Source organism: Lepus europaeus, chromosome 9 (genome assembly GCF_033115175.1).
Source record: "Lepus europaeus isolate LE1 chromosome 9, mLepTim1.pri, whole genome shotgun sequence".
Lineage (NCBI taxonomy): Eukaryota > Metazoa > Chordata > Mammalia > Lagomorpha > Leporidae > Lepus > Lepus europaeus.
Window position 1 is genome coordinate 12,926,564 of NC_084835.1, and position 19,944 is coordinate 12,946,507.

Consider the following 19,944-nt stretch of genomic DNA (forward strand, 5'->3'; position numbering starts at 1 on the left):
TCTCCTGGAGCCGCCTCTCCTGGAAGGCTGCTGCGGCTGCTCCAGCCGCACTGGCGGGCCCTTGCTCCACACTCGGGGGACCTGCGAGCTCCTAAGAGACACGCAGGGGGTTGCCCTTCTGGGTGTCCCCTCTCCCCGAGCCTGCCTCCTTCCTGGGGATTTGGGGAGTGTTTTTAGGTGAGATGGAGAGAGGTGGGGGTTGACGTGCCTGGACAAACTGGCTGACATGGGCCTGCCTGTGTCTCCTCCTGAGGGCTGTAGGGGCCTCCAGATGCAGGGGGATGCAGGTGACACGGGGGCCAGCACTGTGCCTGGCAAGTCCCACGACCCCAGAACAGCCCCGTGGCTATTCCCATTTTATACACAGAGACAGTGAGGCACAGGGTTAGGGACTTGACCACGCTCACGTAGCTGGGCCAGTGGCCAGGACCTGAGCTCAGGCGGGGGCTCCCAAGTGTACTTTGTGTCTGCCCAGCCCTTTCTCCCCTTCGACACGTCAGCTCCCGCCCCCCACCCCGCTGTGCCCACCATAATGGCTCCCCAGGTCACACAACTGTACAGGGAGGACCTGTGACTGAGCCCAGGGCTACCTGATGTCCCACCTCCCAGGGACACTGAGAGGGTCAACGTCTCACCTGTTGGTCAGGGAGGATGTGGCCTGGAGGTTGGGGGAGACTGAGGTTACGGGTCGTGCCCCACACCGAGGATGCCAAGGGGCCGAGGTCCCCCCACCCAGCTCTCAGTGCTGCCTGCTACCCGGGTCTGGGCCAAGGTGGCCAACGGTGGCTGGGCCAGCTGCCATTGCTGGCCCTGGAAGTAGAGGGACGGGCTCTGTTGCTGGTGTATTTAATTAGGGGCCTCCTGGCTCCCCGGCCACCGCACACAGGGACGCTATGTTCCACGGCGGTGGCGCTCCCTTTTCCTCTCTGCCTTCGGCTCTGGGGCTTAACAGCCCCAAGTCATTTGATCGCAACCTGCCTCTGTTAATATTTTTAATGCCATTTTTGCAAATTAAAGCATAATGCACCGATTACCGGGATAAAAGGGAGGCCTCTGCGTCCGTCTGGAGGCCAAATAATGGAACGCCTGAACATCTGTTCACTGCACAAATGTCTTTAAAAGCTTTGATTTCCCCACAATCAGTCGGTTCCACCATTTCACCCTTTCTTGAGTGTCCACAGCCCCGAGCTGCTGGGTGGTCTGTGGGTACAGGTCAGGACAGAGGTGGACACGGGCAGGGCCCACGTTTCTGCTTCCTGCCCAGCAACTGGTTCTGCACTGGGCACTGCCACCAACCACCCTTGCCTCTGCCCCTTGGGGAATGTGTGTTCCCCGAACTTGAGAGAAGGGGCCCAGGGACTCCTGGTGTAGGGAGGAAGGAGCATTCTTCCACCTTACTCTGCCCTGGCTGGGAGCCCACTGGCCCCCAGCACCCACCCCAATTCTCCTTGGAGGCCCAGGATACCCCAGGAGCCACTTGGTTGAGTTGAGGAGCCCGATGCCCTGCAGACTCCAGTAGCTCCCTGGGGAGCTGGGGGCCCAGCCCTGCCCGCAGAAGCCCTGGCGACGCCTCTGACACCCCCTGGGAATAGACCTTGGGCAGGGCATGAAACCAGAGAGAGAGCAGCAGAGCAGGTGGGGCCACAGGACTTTTATTTGCAGCTGTCCAGTGCCTGTCCACAGACTCGGGCTGAGTCTGGCCCCAGATGGCCGACAGCTGGGACAGCCTGGGAGACAGACCTTGGCTGTCTCTGGCCAACGCCCTTTCCTAGCTGGGCCTGGCCGCTGTCCTGGGAGGAGGCTGTAAGCGTGCAGTGGCACAGCCTCCCAGCCCTGAACCAGTATCATTACTCCCCACAAGCCCTGGCTTCTCACTGGGGCCGAACACCAAGCCCAGGAGCTGAGGGAGGCTGAGGCACATCTGGTTGGGCATTTGGCACTGCAGCGTGGTGTGGGCCTCAGCAACGTGGCCCTAGGGGAGGTCACTGGGCACTCAGGGTGACTGCACCATGCGCTTGTGGGTGTCGAAGACGTAGCGCTTGAAAGACAGGCTGAGTGCCACGTGCTGCGTGGGCTCGGGCCGCTCGGCCGCCTCCTCCTGCGGGGCCGCCTCCCCACGGCCCGCCCGGCCCCGCTTCTTGACGGCAGCCGTCAGGATCTTCTTGCTCTCGGGGCTGAGGCCACCTGCGAGGCACAGAGGACACTCTGTCACTCCACCACCCCAAGCGAGCGCCAAGTGGTCCGAGTCCAGCCCCCCCAGCAACACCCCCACATCCCACCAGCCTGAGTGGGGACCGCAGGGCCAGAGCACACTGGTGGGCCTTATGTCAGCCAGACGGCGGGGCAAGTCATCCTGGCCACCCTTCCTTTCACAGGGGAGAAGTCAGAGGCACAATAAGGGCGGGGGACGGTGCAAGGCCCCACAGCAAGTCGGGAAGAGCCAGGATCTGAGCTCAGTCCTCACCCGATGGCAACTCTGGCTCCTGCCCTGCCCAACCTGCTGGGCCGGGGACTCTGATGACAGTGGCTCTGAGCCCTGGAGCTCTGGATGCTTGGGGAGGCTGGCCGCAGACCCCATTGCTCCAATGGCCTAGTCTCTCCCCGTGGGTGGAAGTGAGCGGCAGCGGCCGTCTCAGAGCTTCGGTCCCCTGGGAGGACGGGACCTGCTGCTGACACTGACAGAGCTCCAGGGGCCATCCTGCCCGCCTGTTGGGGGAGCAGGCGACATGGCGGGCCTGAGGGGCTGTAGGCAGGGGAAGGCGTCCTCCTGCAGGCAGTGCGCCCCTGTGGGGGCCCAGCAGCCTCGGGTCCACAGGCGTGGAGAGGGCCCTGTGCCAGTCCTCCTGAGCGGGTGCCAGGCCTGCAGGTATCTGAGTCCCTGAATCAGAGTCCCGGCCTTCCTTCTGCCAACAGAGAAGGTGGCTGGCACCAGACCCTGACAAATGGCCTGGGCGGCGTGTCTCCCTCTGGTGCCAGGAGGTCTGACGGCGCGTCTGGGAGACAGGCGTGGCCCAATCGGCGGTCCATCTCACCCGCGATGGCTCTCGTTACACACAATGCATACCTTGCACTGCCCAGAGCAGGCAGAGCCGGAAAATCTATCTGGCGCGGGTGACGATGTGGCCATTTAATTGCTCTTCTGGGATGGCCAGGTTGTTTACCTCTGCTCCATTCTGGGGTGGTCTGTAGCCATGCCCAGAAAGCCTGGCTGACATAGGGCCTGTGCACATGCTGCCTGGGCTACTGGGTGGGTGGCCAACGTCACCAGGAGCCGCTGCTCCCCCAGTGGCCTTTTTTAAAAAAAGTGAATGGTGAATGGGAGGAGGTGAAGAGCACACCATGGTGCCGGGAGCTGGGAGGTGGGAGCTGCTACCCACTCGACCAGACGTGGTAGTGCAGGGCCTGGGGTCACACCAGGGAGCACTGCAGGACAGGGAGACATGCGGTGGGGAGCACACAAGCCAGGGCCTGGCTCCTGTGCAGTTTGCTGGTCTAAAAAGCAGCAGGCATGGGTGCTTGGCAGCACAGTTGTGGCACTGCTTGGGACAACTACAACCCATACTGGAATGCCTGGGCTCAAGTTCTCACGCTGCTTCTGATTCCCGCTTCCTGCTAATGCAGACCTTGGGAGGCAGGAGGTGATGGCTCAAGGACTTGGGTCCCTGCCACCCATGTGGGAGACCCAGATGGAGTTTCAGGCTGTTGCGGGCATTTGAGGAGTGAACCAGTTAATGGAAGGTCTCCCTCTCTCTCTCTCTCTCTCTGCGTCTCTCTGCCTTTCAAATAAATTAAATCAAAATATAAATAAATAAAAAATGTAAAATTACACAAAGGAAGAAGGGGCAGACAGTAACCAAGTCAACGAGAGAACTTGGACGGCAAAAGTGCAAGCAAGGAGAGGACATCGCTCTCGCCGGCAGGGAAGGCGCTGCAGTGAGCTGCCCCCAGGGCCCCACTGAGAACAAACACAGGGAGCAGCCCCGGGGATCAGCCACAGGGTCTGAGCATGCCCTTGGGGGCCCACACGCTGGCTTTGCGGGAGCTGGGCTCTAACGCGGGGTCCCAGTGAGAGAGGGAGGCAGCAGGTGAGCCAAGCGCAGCCTGCCCGGCACCCACATCCTGGGCCTGCTCTGCTGCCCTCCATTCCCCTGGACCTTGTTCAGAATCATCCCAGGGAGCCCCACAGCATGCCGCTGGCCTCTCCCTCCACGCCGGCCTCCTGCAATGGGGCCTTTGTGTTCCCAGTCCACCGCCTGCGAGTCACTGTCCGAACGTCACCTCTCAGTGAGGCCATCATGACCACCTGCTTTAAAACCACACCTGGCAGGTCCCCGGCCCCTCTCCCCACTCTATTTACCACCTGTAACATCTGCGACAATTTCCTGATTTCCATGCTTGCTGTGACCCTGGTCAAGTGACCAGGGACTGCTATGGCCCTACCACCGGCAGCAACTTCTGTGAGTGAGCGAGTGGCCGAGCGGCAAACCTCTCTGGCCTCCCAGGAACTCACAGAGCAGGTGTTTAACTCCGGATGGTAAGAGCCCGAGAGGGACAAGCTCCCCAGTGTGAACTGAGAAATCCACCCCCAGGATGCGATCCAACAGCAGTCTGAGAGATGGCTAACAGTGTGCCCAGAGCGGCCAGTGCAGCACGGGGGACTAACCCTCCTATCACAGTGCTGAGAAACTGAGGCCCGGAAAGGTGAGCGGCTTGGCCGCGGTCCCAGGGCTGCTCCGAGGCTGAGGTGGAATGACTGATGCCGAGCGTATTCACGTGAGGGAGCCGCAGGGCTTGCCACACCCACCCAGTGTGCACACACAATCAGCTGTGCAAACAGTATGCACACACTCAGGTGTACTCTTACACACACACTCAGCTATGCTAACACACACATCCAGGCATATGCACACACACCCAGGCATGCTCACACACACACGGTGTGCATACACACTCAGCTGTGCACACACACACACTGTGCACACACTCAGACTCTCACACACCCAGCTAAGCTCACACACACATACAGGCATATGCGCACATAGCCAGGTATGCATACACACACACGGTGTGCATACATACTCAGCTGTGCACACACACACACACACTGTGCACACACTCAGACTCTCACACACCCAGCTAAGCTCACACACACATACAGGCGTATGCGCACATAGCCAGGTGTGCATACACACACAGTGTGCACACACTCAGGTGTACTCACACATATACACTCAGGTGTACTCTCACACACATCCAGGTATGCTCACAGTGTGCACACACACACTCAGGTATATTCATACATACACACTCAGATGTGTTCTCTCACACATCCAGTGTGTACATTCTTACACTGAGTTGTACTCACATATACACACTCCGGTGAACTCACTCTCACACACACCCCCAAGTCTCAGGTGTACTAACACATACACACTCAGGTCTGCTCTCTCATACACACATCCAGGTGTGCACACACACACATATACACTCAGGTGTGCTCTCACACATACACAATCTCAGGTATGCTCACATACACACCCAGGTGTGAATGACAGTCGAGGGAGGAAATAAACCGACAGAGCCCTTGCATCCAGGACAGGAAACCCCTGTCTGTGCGTGATGGCTCGGCTCAGACACCAGGCCGCCCCCGCCCCACCCCTGTGTCCATTATTCAATAGGTCCTTCTCTCCTCCCCAGCCCTGGGGTTCCTGGAGCTGCTATGCACCACTTCGAGTCTGGACCCCAGGATGCAATGGGGGAAGGCAGCCATGACCCTGGGGTGACATTGCTACTTGTGGCTTCCCCTGCAGACACTCTCCCAGGGCCAGGCTGGCCCTTTCTCCCTGAGTGCCAGCTCCACACCAAGGCATGACCGGCTGAAGGCTGCTCCGGCTTGGCCAAGGGTAATCAGGGAAGAATGTGGGAGACTCAACTGCTCCCCAAGCCCTGGTGGCGGCTGCCGCCCCAACACAGCCATCAAAGGCTGGCCAACTGCCTCCAACTGCAGGGGTGAGGCTAGAAGAGGGGCATCCACACAGGTGGGTGGCTGGCACCCCCCAGTGGACACTGAGCCTTTGCAAGCAGTGTGGGGTCACTGTTCTCGGAGGCCCACACAGTCCTTCCCTTGCTGAAAGCAGCTTTGGAAGGGCTGCAGGAGCTGGGCGGAAAGAGAGCCGGGGCAGGCAGCAGGAGGCCGCTTCCGGGCTCGGCGCCCTGCTGCGACTGTCAGGCTGCGGAACTCAGAGACACGCCTGGCAGCCGCGCTGGGGCAGACACCGAGGTGGCCAGGCTGGACGAGGGGCTGCAGAGCAGGTGGGGCCGCCTGGAGGAGGTGACCTCCCTCAGTCAGGTGGCGGCACAGTTAGCTGGTGGGCTCTAGGACTGAACACTCCCCTCCCCCAGGGTGAGGAGCTGCCCTGCACAGCCCACGGGTCTCAAGGTGTGCAGGCAGCAAAACATCCCTGTGAGGTCGCCATGGCGGATCTGGGGGCTTGCGGCAGCTGGGAGGAGCTGGGCCTGAGACCAGGGCCAGGCCGATGGGAAAGGGGGAGAGCTGACAAGGTGGGAGTGGCCCCACCTCACAGGTGACCACAGGGGCCCAGCAAGACGACCCTAGCGGGGCAGGAGAGAGACAGCTCCCTGCCCTCCTGGCCTCTGAGAACCTCTCTGTGAGCAGCCACAGTGCCTTCAGAATCTGCCCCAGCCTTTGTCAGGCGAGCGCTTCGGTGCTCATCCTGGGGAGCTGAAGCTTCTCCCGGGGCCCCTGCTAGCTGGGGCGGCTGCCTCCTGGCTCCTCCTCCTTCCTTCCCTGCTATGGATCCCATATGTAAACAAAGATGCAATTTGCTAGAAAAAGATAAGGTGATTAAGTTTTTATCAGACCTGGACTCCGCTGTCCCCGCAACAAAAGGAATTAGGGGAAGGCGGCGGCGGCACGGGCCCTTCCCGGCACCGCGGCTTTCCGAGGCTCTCCAGCGCACACTCGACGGGCGCACGCGGCCCCTTTGATTGGACGGAAGCGCAGGCAGCGGGCGCCCGGCACCCCCATTTTGATGTCTTAATGTTGCCTAATTCCTCCTTTAATTTGTATTAAGCTTCTTAGCAGCGATGATGAATTCTTCAAAAACAAAAAAGGGCCCTTTGCACAATCTCTCCCACCCCACGTAAATTGAAATTACCATGCAGCCAGAGCTGTGCAGACGGGGCTGTGCGGGGAGGGAGGGCCAGAGCACGCTGCCGAAGGAAGGATCCTTTTTTAAGGCAAAAAACAAAACCGCTCTGAAACAGGCAGGAAATGCCTTGGTCTTGAGAATCGCAGCGGGCTGAACTGTTGGAGAGAGGGGCGGTTGGGGCAGAGGCCAGGGGCAGCGCCACGGTCTCCTAGAGGGGTCTGAGCCACCCCAGGCTATGGTCTGCGCTGGCACCATGGCCGCCCAGAGGTGGCTGTGAGGACTCCACGAGGCACAATCCAGGGCGGCCAGGGTCTCACGGCCTCCCCTAGCCCTGCCTGGCAGGACGCGTGCCTGCTGGGCAGCTGGGCGCCCTGGAAACGGCCCAGAGGGAGGCTTGCTGCAGCTCCTGCCACAGGGCCAGCACTGGCCTCCTACACACAAGTGGCCAGGCTCCTCTCTTGTCATTTCCCCTTGGTGCTGCTGCCAGAGATCCTTCTAGAACAAAACCCCATCATTTATCCCAGTGCAACCACTTACAACCACTCAGGCAGGTGTCCAAACTCCTCCAAGGCACCCCTTATGGACAGACTGCCTACTGCAGACACTGGCCTGTGCCTCTAGCCTCCTCAGCCTGGCCCTCGCCTGGCTGCCAGCCTCCCACCTCATCCACACTGCTGGCTCACCCCTCTCTGGACTCTCAGCCAAAGGCTAACCATAGCATCTTAGGTGGGCCCCCTTGTCCAGGGGCAGAGGCCCTACCTTCAGACCCTCAGTCCTCAGAGACAGAGTCAGGGCCTGCAGCCCAGCGACTGCAGGAAGGGGCACTACAGCGGCCTCAGCCCCGGTGTTCTGTCTGATCTGCCTGGGCTGGCCCTGAGCTCCTGCTCTCTTCCTAGGGCCACGCTCCCTCTGCTGGGGTCCAAGCTCCCCTGCTCCCCACAGCACCGCAGCCTCATCAGAGCCCTGTGGGTCCCCAGAGGTAGGGCCGGGGGTCCAGGAATGCTCTCCTGTCAACATCTTTCCCTATGAGCAGCTGGCAGTGTCCACCCAGACCTGGAGGCCAGCCCCTCAGCCCCCGCCCCTCCCCATCAGACTCCTCATGCTCCCACCAGACTCCCAGGAGCTGGCTGCGCCCAACACCTGTGCCCACGAACATGAGATCCCTGTCCCCACAGACCAGGGCTTGGTGATGGCAGAGGCCTGACCTCACTCGACGCATGGGGAAGACTGGAAAACCATGTGCTAGGCTGCGAGGATGGTGGCGCAGGGGAACCTGCAGCCCAGTGGTGCAGAGACCCACCCAGGTCAGCGAGTGACACGGCAGACAACACAGATCCTTGCTACTGCCTGGGGAAGTCCAAGTTCCTCTCTGCAGGGGAGCACGGAAGCAGGGCGAGGCCTCTGCACACAGAGCTCATTGCCGCTTCTCTGCCCTCCTCTCCCTCGCACCCGAGGCACAGCGAGACGTGGATAGAGATCGCTCCTGATGGCAGTGACGAACACTGGGGAGAGGCATAGCTCACAGTGACCCCGGAGGATTCAGAGAAGGGTGGGGGAGGGAAAAACTGGCGTTGGGAAGATTTTCGTGGGAAAAGTGCCATTTTCCCTGAGCAGGACTGACGTGGGCAGTGTGGCCTCCCCGGAGCAGTGGGTGGAGCTAGGAGCAGACCCCAGCCTCCCTGCCAGGGTCCCGCTGCAGGGCTGGGTTGGGCCTCCTCACGGTGGGCTGGCTGGGCAACAGGTGCTGTTGTCTGCTGCAGCCACCTGGCCTTGCACTGCGTGGCCTCGCACAAGCCAAAGCCTCCCTCTGTTCACCTGTAGCTCAGGCACATGGTCTGCCCGACCCTGTCACGCTGCGAGGACAGCAGGAAGGCTCCGGAGTGGGAGACGGGGTCTGGTTTGGGAAAGACAGAACTCTAGGGACACAAGATGACAGGTGCGCCTGGCTGTCCGCAGGGAGGTCACCTCCCCTGTGCAGACAGCTGTGGAGATTCACCATGTGCTAGGAACTCCTGCAACCACGGGGTTTGGGGAGTGGCTGGTCTTTCCTTTCTCGCTGTCCCAAGCCTGATGGCTGAGTGAGCAGAGGGCCCTGCTCTGCCAGGGCTGCCGGGAGGTGGAGGAGGGCTGTACCAGGTCCCGTGCTCCCTCCTGAGAGCAAAGGCTCTGACCAGGGGCAAGGATGGGTCTCCTGCCGGTGGCCCCCTCCTCCCCAGGCAGCCCCTGCAGGCTGGCAGGCGGGGGCATGGCTGGCCCTGGGGGCTCCCTACGGAACACAGCCGCCTCCACCAAGGAGCTGAATCTTAATGCTCCAAACGCTCACTCCCTAAATGTGTACACTCTTTAACAGCAGTTAATCTTCAATTAAAATACCTAGAGCAGAAACTAAGATAACTGGTTTAAAAGGTAGAGCTTATTGACAATAAACGTCTTCTTCATATTGCTTTTCTTTAAAAAAAATTCCACATATTAAAAATGTCATTTTTATGACTTGGGGGAAAAAACTCATCCCGAATAATGAAGGCGAACAAAGGCCCAGGGAGCAGTCATTTTCCAGGGCCATATGTGGCGTCCTGATTACTGTATCAGAGCGTGGGGAGAAGCGGGCGGCACGGCCGTGGCTGTCCTCTCTGGCGACAGGGAAGGGCAGGGGAGGCACGGCCTCACCAGGCCCCAGCGAGCTCAGACACGTCCCTGAGTGGTAGAGGCATGCAGGCTGGGGGTACTGTCTGCGTCCATGCCAATGCCAGGGGCACGGGCATAGCTCTTAGGCCCAGGGGAACAGGCGACTGCCGATTGGGAAAGCTGGCACCTCGCTTTGCTGGCGCCCGGCACACCTGCCAACACTGGCTCACCCTTACAATAGACACGCACTGTGCGTCTGCCATGTGCCCGCCTCAACCTTCGTGTCTGCATGCTCCAGGAGGTCCCCAGTGCCTGGGCATGGCCTGGCACAGAGTGTGTGCCCGTAAGTGACCCTGCCTGGGCCCCCTCCCCCAGCACCTGTCCCCACTTCCTGCTCTGTGACTGCCTTGGCTCATGTCCACTACGCATAGCCCAGGCCCCCTGCAGCGTGAAGGAGGTCAGAATCCACAGAGGGGCCAGTGCTGTGGTATAGCAGGTAAAGCCGCCACCTGCAGTGCCAGCATCCCATATGGGCGCTGGTTTGAGTCTCAGCTGCTCCACTTCTGATCCAGCTCTCTGCTATGGCCTGGGAAAGCAGTAGAAGATGGCCCAAGTCCTTGGGCCCATGCACCTATGTGGGAGACCCAGAGGAAGCTCCTGGCTGCTGGCTCCTGGCTTCGGATTGGCCCAGTTACGACTGTTGTGGTCAACTGGGGAGTGAACCAGCAGATGGAAGATCTCAATCTCTCTCTCTGCAACTCTGACTTTCAAATAAATAAATCTTAAAAAAACAAACAAACAAACAAACAAAAAACACTTGCACAGAAATATGCCAATGGAGGACAGTCTCTGACAGGAGCTGGTGCTAAGAACCAAACCTGGAGAAGTGCTGCGAGTAGGGAGCATTCAGCCTGGTGGTGAAGGTACTGACATCCCATGTGGGAACATCTGAGTGTATTCCAGGCTCTGGCTCCTCACTCCAGCTTCCCACCACTGAAGGCCCCCGGAGGAAGCACCGATGGCTCAGGTATTTGGGTTCTTGTCACTCAAGCTACAGACCTGGATTGTATTCCCAGCTCTTGGCTCTGGCACTGCCCTAGTTCTGGCCATTGCAGGCATTTGGGGGAGTGCACGAATAATGGAAGTTCTCTGCCTCTTACAGAAATAATAATAATAAAATGAATAAAAAGTAAGTACTCTGGGAGAGAGGAGCCCGTCCTGGGGACAGTCGGAGAACAGGGGCTTGGTGGGTTCTGAAATAACTGACTCCTGCCAGGCCTGGGTCCCCCGATGCCTGAGGTGGCCCTGCCAGGGTACTGCCACAGCCAACAACCGGGGCTGGGTCCTCCCACCTTCCCAGGGCATCCTGCCCCATGCAGTCACCAGCCAGCGCCAGTTCCTCGAGGCTGGAGGCACTGTGGGGGTCACTTGGGGAGGCGACCACTGCACTTCTGACTGTTTGAAGCCGTGGAGAGGCTGCTGGGGGTCCTGCATCTGCTCACTCCTAACCACAACCCTGACTGAGCATCTGCTTTGGGCTGGGGGCTGTACTGGATGCTAAGGGGAATGGATACAGAACAGCAATGGCCTCCCTTGTCCAGACGCTGTAATCCAAACGCATGGAATTCTGGGGTGGGGGGCATGGTCATTTGACAAAGGTGACACACATCTGTCTCACCCCCTCTCTGGTAGACCAAGCTTGAACTCCCACTCTCCCTCCAGCCCCCCCCCAAATACAGTGGCCAAGGGGAGAGAGAGGTGCCAGGACCTCAGACAAGCAGCTGCAACATTTCTGGCCTTGCTCCAGTCCTGCCCCTCTCCTGTCCCGGCTGGCTGTCCCTGGCTCCTGGGCACTAGGGGCCAAGCCACAGCACTCAGGATCAACATTCATCCCTCCCACCCCCCAGTACCCGCCACTTCCCCAGGCCCTAGCCCCTCCCCATCTCACCCCAGAACCAGGGAGCAGGGAGGGGGTCATGCCTGCCCACCCAACACTTCAGGCCCCTTCACTGAATGACCCTAGAGAGCACACTTTTGTTTGAACCATGAGCTTGCATTGTTGAGAGGACATAAATCATATCTGAGAGTAAGAGCCCTAAGTCCATTTCCATCAGGAAGAGAACTTTGATGGGACAGGGATAAGTACACGTGAGGCTGGTTCAGGGCCTGTGCCCTCTGTTTGCAGCCAAACTATTTGGGGGGCAGCACACCTATACACCAGGCCCCCATCTCTGGGACCAAACCTGATCACACTGCACCTGTGCCCACCATACAGCTCCATACCCCACCTGCCTCTCAGCACAGGAAGGAAAAGTGGTGATACTGGATTCACACGGGGCCTGGCCACACCATGTGCTCTCTCTCAAGCTGTTCACCTGTTTTCTCATCTGTAAAAGAGTCACAGTCCCTGCTGGGATGGAAGATTTGAGGACAGTGTAAGAAGATTCGTAAGGCAATAGGCATGGCATCTGGGAGAAGCCACAGATGCTTGGCCGTCTTTCCCCTCTGGTGGCCACGTGGCCGTGGCTCTGTGAGAAGCCGAGTCAGGCTCCCTGGGATCTTGAGCTTGGGATGCCAGCCTGGCTTGTTGAGGCAGCTGATGAGACGCTGCTCTGGAGGCGCTGGCCAGGCACCTGCTCACACAAGGCGAGCCCCCAAGTCCTAGGTGGTGGTGCAGTGTCCTTGGGCCTGGGTCATGCTGGTATCTCCAGGCACTCCTTGCCGGTCCCCTGCGTGCTCTGCCAGCCTGCACTGCTGCGTGTGCTGTGGACCCAGCAGCCCCAGAGTCACACTAGACTGGAAGCAGCCTCTGGGGCCTGCCTTTCCCACTCCGGCTGCAGTGAGGGGCAGGCCCTAGTCCAGGCCCCGGCTCTACGTCAGCAGGGGACGAGGTCCTCAGGGTTAACCCAATGCCTCCCATTCTGCTGAGGCTGAGCATGCCACGCCCCTGTCAGGGCACGTCCGTGAAATCACCGTGTCAAATGAAAACCAAAACCCTCCCAGTCTTCCTGTAACTGGGCCATGTTTATAAACCAGGCTTCCTGTGGCCGGTCTGCCAACCCCATGCTGCCACCATGCAGGCTCTGGGATGCTTGGGGGCTGTCCCCAAGTGCCCAGGTTGGGCCCATCCCGGGGGGATAGAAATCTGGGCTCTGGGCCTGGCTTTGCACTACCTGCTATGTGGTGTGGAATGGTCAGGTGAGTTTCTGGGCTAATGACTCATCTGGCAACTGGGAGTACCATCCGGCTGAGACAATGCCAGGCAGATGGTGACCGGGATGTGCAGATCAGATGTGTCCCCTGCCCCTCTGGGCCTGTTCATACCACATCCAAAGTCCCTGCCAACATGGAGGACAAAGGTCGGTTTCTGGGTCTCTTTCTTCCACTAGATGGTGTAGTCCTGGGCCAAGTGTTAGCCCTCACCTCTCCAAGCCTTAGTCCTGCCTCCGTAGAGGGTTCCTCCTGATGGCTGGTCTTGGTCCAGCCCCCATCCTCACCACTATGGGCAGCTGGAAGAGCAACTCGAGCCGACTGCCCTGTCCTGGCTCTGCTAAGCTTGTGGGAGTCGGCACCCGATGAGGCACAGATGCAGGTGGGATCCTGAGCTCTCACCAGAGAGGAAGGTAGAGTTGGGGTGCTGGAGAGGGGCCCTGAAGGACCAGGTGCAGAGCAGCAGCTGGGGCCAGGGGGAGGTGACTCTGCACCTTTAACCAGGAAAGCAAAATGACACCTGCCCCTCCTGTTTCATGTCTTGGAGATGGAGTTTCAAAGCATGCACACTGAAAGGATGGCAAGGTTGTGGATGGACTGCCCTGGGGAGATGGGGTCCTCATGGGGCAGTGGCCCCCCAAAGCTCGGGGAGGCCTAGGCCAGGCTGGTTCCTTGCTGGAGAGCAGTGAGCCCATGGTGGGTACTGGGTTGGGTAAACACAGGGAGACACGTCCATCAGATTCTAGGTCCTGGGGGCCTGCTGAACTCCACCCAGTATGACATTAGGGCCTCATCCCTAGGCCAAGACCTCTGCTGGCTATTGAGGGCCAGTGACATACCACTCCTGAGAAGGATCATGGCCAGAGACAGACCCCAGAGAAACTGGGGGGCATCGAGGGGCCTGCAGATTGATACCAGGCAGAAGTGACGTGTGCCCTTCCTGGGCTCTGCTCCAGAGAGTGGGAGCCGGGCTAGGGCAAGCTGAGGAGAAGCCCATGGCCACCTCCTTGTCTAGCTTGGTACTTGCTCTCCTTGGCTGGGAAAGATGCTCTCACATGCCTCCCTACATGGCACTCTGAAGAGGATTTTACTTTTTCTATTTTTGTAAAAAGTAGCCAGGACAATGAGAACTGTCTGGGTACACATTATTTTTCCTGCTTTGTTACACTTTTTTTTTTTTTTGACAGGCAGAGTCAGACAGTGAGAGAGAGACACAGAGAAAGGTCTTCCTTCCGTTGGTTCACTCCCCTAATGGCCGCTACAGCCAGTGCTGCGCCGATCTGAAGCCAGGAGCCGGGTGCTTCCTCCTGGTCTCCCATGCAGGGACCCAAGCACTTGGGCCATCCTCCACTGCCTTCCCGGGCCACAGCAGAGAGCTGGACTGGAAGAGGAGCAACCGGGACAGAATCCAGTGCCCCAACTGGGACTAGAACCCGGGGTGCCGGCGCCACAGGCGGAGGATTAGCCAAGTGAGCCACAGTGCCGGCCAGGATTTCATTTTTTTAAATGGCTGAATAGTGCTCCAGTGTGTACATGTACCACATTTTCTTAATCCACTCAAGTGAGGATGGACACCTCGGCTGGTTCCACATCTTGGCTATTGTGAACAATGCTGTAATATACACGGCAGAGCAGGTGTCTCCTTAATACAATGACTTCATGCCTTTTGGGTATTTACCCAGTGGAGGGACTGCTGCATCAAACGTTCTAAATTTCAAAGAAATCCCCACACTGTTTTCTACAGTGACTGTACTAATGGATGAGAGCTCCCCTTCCTGCACATTCTTGCGGGATTTCCCACTTTTCTGTGCTTCAGGGTTCTTATCCAAGAATTACTGCCGATACCAATGTTGTGCAGTGTCTCCTCTGGGTATTCTAGCAATTTCACAGTTGCAGGCCTTCCGTTTAGGTCTTGGGTCCATCTCGAGTTGATTTCTGTATACGGTGAGAGGCAGGGATCGAATTTCATTCTTCGATATATGTATGGCCAATTTTACCAGCACCATTTATTAGAAAAACTATCTATTCCTGGCCGGCGCCGTGGCTTAACAGGCTAATCCTCCGCCTTGCAGTGCCGGCACACTGGGTTCTAGTCCCAGTTGGGGCGCCGGACTCTATCCCGGTTGCCCCTCTTCCAGGGCAGCTCTCTGCTATGGTCCGGGAAGGCAGTGGAGGATGGCCCAAGTGCTTGGGCCCTGCACCCACATGGGAGACCAAGAGAAGCACCTGGCTCCTGGCTTCAGATCAGCGAGATGCACCGTCCGCAGCGGCCATTGGAGGGTGAACCAATGGCAAAAAGGAAGACCTTCCTCTCTGTCTCTCTCACTATCCACTCTGCCTGTCAAAAAACAACAAAAAACAAAAAACAAAAACAAAAAAAAACAAAAACAAAAAACAACTATTCCTTCCATGTGTGCTCAGGACATTTTTGTCAAAACTCAGCTGACTGTAAGTATCAGGCAGGCATTTTATCGAAGGGAAATTCAAACATGCATGGGGAAGGGGCACCTGACCCAAGGGACAGCCACTGCTGCTCTAATGAGAGAGCAACCAGCTCCTGAGGCAAATCACCTTGGTGTTCTTGGCCGTGTGGCGGCTCAGCACTGGTGGGGGAGCCAGGGCTCAGGGGATTGGTCACCAAGGGCCACCAGGCCCATCCCCTTCCCTGGGTCCCCACAGGTGTGCACAGGCAGCTCCGGGCTTGGCCTACACACAGAGCACCTGGCAAGCCCCTGCTGCGAGGAGGCTGTGGAGGTGAGGGAAGTGGGCCTGGCCTCGCTGACCACAGCTCGAAAGGCTCTCTGCCTGCCTTCAGCCAGCAGGGCTGTCACCTGCTACCACGCGTGCCCTCCTGCCTGTCTCAGCTGCCACCCCGCGTTCCCCACTCAGGGCTGGAGGGCTGAAGGGAGCTGCAGGGGAGGTGTGGGGCATGACACAGCACCCTGCTTTTCAGAAAAACTGGTTGGGATTTTTACGCAAAAAGTCAAGCACACTGCACGGCCCAGGCAGCCAGTATGGTTCGCTCCCCAGGTAAATTTCACCCTCCAAAGGCCAAGTGAGTCCACTTCCCCTCACAACTCTCAGACGCATCCCCAGATGTCCCAGCCCTCCCCTCCGGGTTGCTGCTTCTGCCATTCCCACGGCTGCCACCCCTCTTAGTCATTAAGATTTCCCTGAATGAACTCACGGAACCCCATGAGTGAACACTGCATGCTGAGTGGAAGCCCAGGACCCTAGCTGTAAACAGAGCACATCTTTAAACTACCCACGCCACCACGAGCCCCCCACAGGTCTGCATTCCACCTGCAGCGTCTCTGCCTGCGTGGCCCCCAGGCTGCTCCCTCCTCAGCAGCAGGCCCCTTCGGGCCACCCCCAGCTTCAGCCTCTGGGGTGCCCCCGGGTGCCTGGAGGACGCTCCTGCCTCTTCAAGCTTGGCTAGGGCCAGCAGGGCACTGGGACTCAGACATCCACGGGGCCAGGCCTGTCAAACAGCCAGCGTGTGCCTGGCGCGCAGCCAATGCCAGCGGCCACTGCTGGCACCGTGGGGCTGATGCAGGGCAGGGCAGGGCTCTCTGAGCTGCATGCCGGTGGTAGGGAGGGGTGCCCTGCAACTCCAGGCCTGCAGCCATCACAGGGTGGCCTTGGGGACAAATCTACCTGCGATGTGTTTGGCTTGGCCCCGCAGATTGCTTTAAAACCAGGGATTAGTTGTCAAACCTTAAAACCGTGGCCCTGCATTCCCGGGTAGCGCAGGCCAGAGTGAGCACTAGCTGCCACCCTCACCTCCCCGACAGAGCTTGTGGTCTCCGCTGCCTGACCAGTCACAGGGAAGGCGGGCCTTGGCGCTGTTCTGGAGAGGAATCCGAGCTGGGGGTGGCCCTGGACGGGCCCCAGAGGAGGAGGGGCAGGGCAGGGCCAGAGGCGCCTGGCAGCTGTGCCCTCAGCACTCCCTGTCCAGGGCCATGGAGCCCAACAGCCGGGGCACCTGCTTCTCTGATGTGTGAGCTGGCGGTTTTGGAGAAATCGCCATGAAGGGTTAGGACGGCCTGCGTGCACTGTCTCCCACATGCCAGCCCAGGATGGCTGAGAGGTTCCCTGCCTTGTCAGTGCTGCACGCACCTCTCTGGCCCTCAGTTGTTTCCTCTGTGAAATGGGGATAACACTGCCTCCTCGAAGAGTCCGGGGGAGCTGGTCAGACGCTTGGGCAATGGCAGGGGACAGAAGAGGCTGAAGCTCCATTCTAGTGCTGCCTCTCCATAGGCTCTTGACCTTGGACATGGCCCCTCTCCAGCCTCAGCTGCATTCATGGGGTAGGGAAGCTACAGCTGCCCTGGAACCTGTACCTGTCCCTGACAACTGGAGCTCCTGTGTGTGTGTGTGTGTGCGTGCGCAGGTGTACTACTTATGCATGTACACGTGTGTATGTATGTGTATGCATGCTGGGGAAGACGGCGAGGGTGACACCAGCGCCCCCTCACAGGGCTGCTCTGAGGCCTCTCCCTGGCCCCAGGTCTGGTCATCTCTCACCACACCCCTCCACGCTGACCCTCAAAGTCCTCTCATTCCGCACCCTCCGGCCATGCAGCCCATGAGCCGTTCACAGGCTGCCAGGCTCCTGTTTATGGCTCTTCAGCAGACCTGCGGTCCCTCAGGGGAGCCCTGGCCTCTCAGCTGTCACTCGGTGCCCCCAGCTCAGTTCTTCGTTCTGTGCACAGCACACCCTTCTCAGGCCCTCTCCCCCACCTTTCTTCAAGATGGGCTCAGCACCACCTCTTCCAAGATGCCCTCCCAGCACAGCTGGCCTAGGAGGCTGCTGTGCTCTGTGCCTGGGCCTTCCTTCAGGGCTCACCACTCTCCCCAGAGACCAAAGAGGAAAACAGCAGACCGGCAGTGCAGCGCAGAGCACGTGCCAGTTCCGCCGTGCCCGACTGCTCGCTGACGGTGAGGACAGTGGCAAGCATTCTGGATTCCCAGGCTCATCGAAAGGCCAGAGGACACCCAGCCCTCCATGGCCCGACACTGGTTCCCCTCACTCCTGTCACCTGCTGGCTGCCTGAGTCACCGGAGTGTGAGCCCCTCCTGTCCCCAGCACTCCTGGCCAGGGCCTGGCACTAGGTCAAGGATGGTAGAGGCGCCCACCAAGTGCTGGGCGCCGTCTGCAGGGCAAATGCTTATCCCTGGCCAAGCCACCAGATCCATGCAGGCTGGGGCGGCCTGGAGCGGCACGAGCCCTTGTTCCCGTCCTCCTACAGGAAGTCTGCTGTCAGAGCTCAGGCTCCGTGCCCAGGTCCCTGGCCCTCAAACCCCGGCCTCTGCGTGCAGGTGCAAGACATCTCATGTGTCTGGGCCTCAGCCTCCTCACCTGGAAACTGGGCACGGCGGGACTTCATAGGGTGTGGAAGGCCCTTTTCAGTTAAGATGACCCAAAGTTAGAATGGCGTCTGGCACCAAGCAATGTCTTGCCAATGGTAACTCTTTCTTATCATTCTAGAATCACGTCCGCACTTGGGGTTTCTGCCACAGATCAGCCATTCAGCACACATGACCGAGATTCACTGAGGCCCTGGTCCAGCTGAGGAGGGCAGCAGCGCATGGGCTGTGCTGCCAAGGGGGCTTGCCGCAGGGAAGTCGGCAGGGCGCGTGCTCCTGGCAGTGGTGGGTGCTGCCAAGGGCGGCCTGGGGGGACCCTGTGGGAGCCTCAAGGACAGGAAGACCAGGGACAGGAGCCCAGATGGCCTCCTGCAGGGCCTGTGGCTCCCACCCCCACCGGCCATGGCAGCCTGCCCTGTCGGGGGCAGAAGGTGACTGTCCTGACCACTAGTGCTGGATGGAATTTCCCTGCGGGACAAGACCGGGGGGACAGCAGAGGGAAGAGCAGGCCTCCTTTTCCTTCCCAGCATGCCCGGGGACTGTGCGGGGAGAAAGGGCAGGAGTCGAGCGTGGTAGGGTTGAGTCATGAGCCCCGAGCGCAGGATGCCTTCGGCGGGGGTCGCAGAGGGGGCTCCCTTTGCCAAAACAATATTTAATTTTTTTAAAAGGCAGCTACAAAGCCACGATTAAGCTCAGGGCCCTAAAACAAGCCCATAAAATCGAACAATATTTATCTGGAAGGGTGGCAAGTCCAATAAAAGTTTTACAAATGCTTTACAACTGCCCTGTCAGGAAGCTGGCCTCTCACTCACCTCCCTCCTGCCGAAGAAACAACACACACAAGTGCACGCAGGCACACACGCACACACGCATACAGGTGGACACACACACACACACACTGTGTACACACGTGGAGGACGCCCACAGTGCCACCCACCAGTGAAGCCCACGCAGCTCCTGCCGTGCCACGGTGCCTGGCTGGGCAGGGAGGCTGCTATGGACACGAGCAGAGAGGGTGCCCTGTGTCTCTGCCATAAAATCTGCCCTTGCCCCAGCTCCACGCATGCGGCCCCTGCCACACAGCCTGGCCCACGGGGCAGGAAGTGGCACGGCCTCTGCCTGGGAGCTGGGAGGAAGTGTCTCTGATCGGTGCCCTTGGCAGCCCACAGGACTTAAGGGACGCCACTCTTCAAGACCACCTTGCGAGAGGGTGCTAGGACCCCCACTTCAGAGAGGAAAAATTGGAGACTCAGACAGGTGAGGGTCTAGCCTCAGGCTTCCCAGTGATGCGTACTCAGGCCTGGCTCCAGGGACTTCTCTGTCCTGAGGTTGGGGATAAAGTCACCCCCAGCCCAGGGCGCTTTAGCTCCCCCTAGCTCCCACTGGCTGCTCCAGCCCCAGGGCTCCCTGGTGCTCTCACTGGGCTCCTGGCCCCCCTCAGGGCCTGTGTCCAACCCTAGAGGCTTCCACGTCTGTCACCCGACCAATTATTCTAAGCAGTCAGCCATCACCCTTTCTGCCCAGGCGGAGGTGCGCAGGTTCTCCCTCCATGCTCTCACTCACCCCC

General features: G+C 59.2%; 1 protein-coding gene across 1 annotated transcript in view; it reads right to left on the minus strand.

Annotated features, from left to right (window-relative positions):
- Positions 1-984: 984 nt before the first annotated feature.
- Positions 985-19,944, minus strand: part of EEFSEC (eukaryotic elongation factor, selenocysteine-tRNA specific) — a 240,626-nt gene continuing 221,666 nt past the window's right edge. The window contains exon 7 of the mRNA XM_062200567.1: positions 985-2,184. Coding sequence (XP_062056551.1) covers positions 1,994-2,184 — 191 coding nt within the window. The 3' untranslated portion in view covers positions 985-1,993. The remainder of the gene's footprint in view (positions 2,185-19,944) is intronic.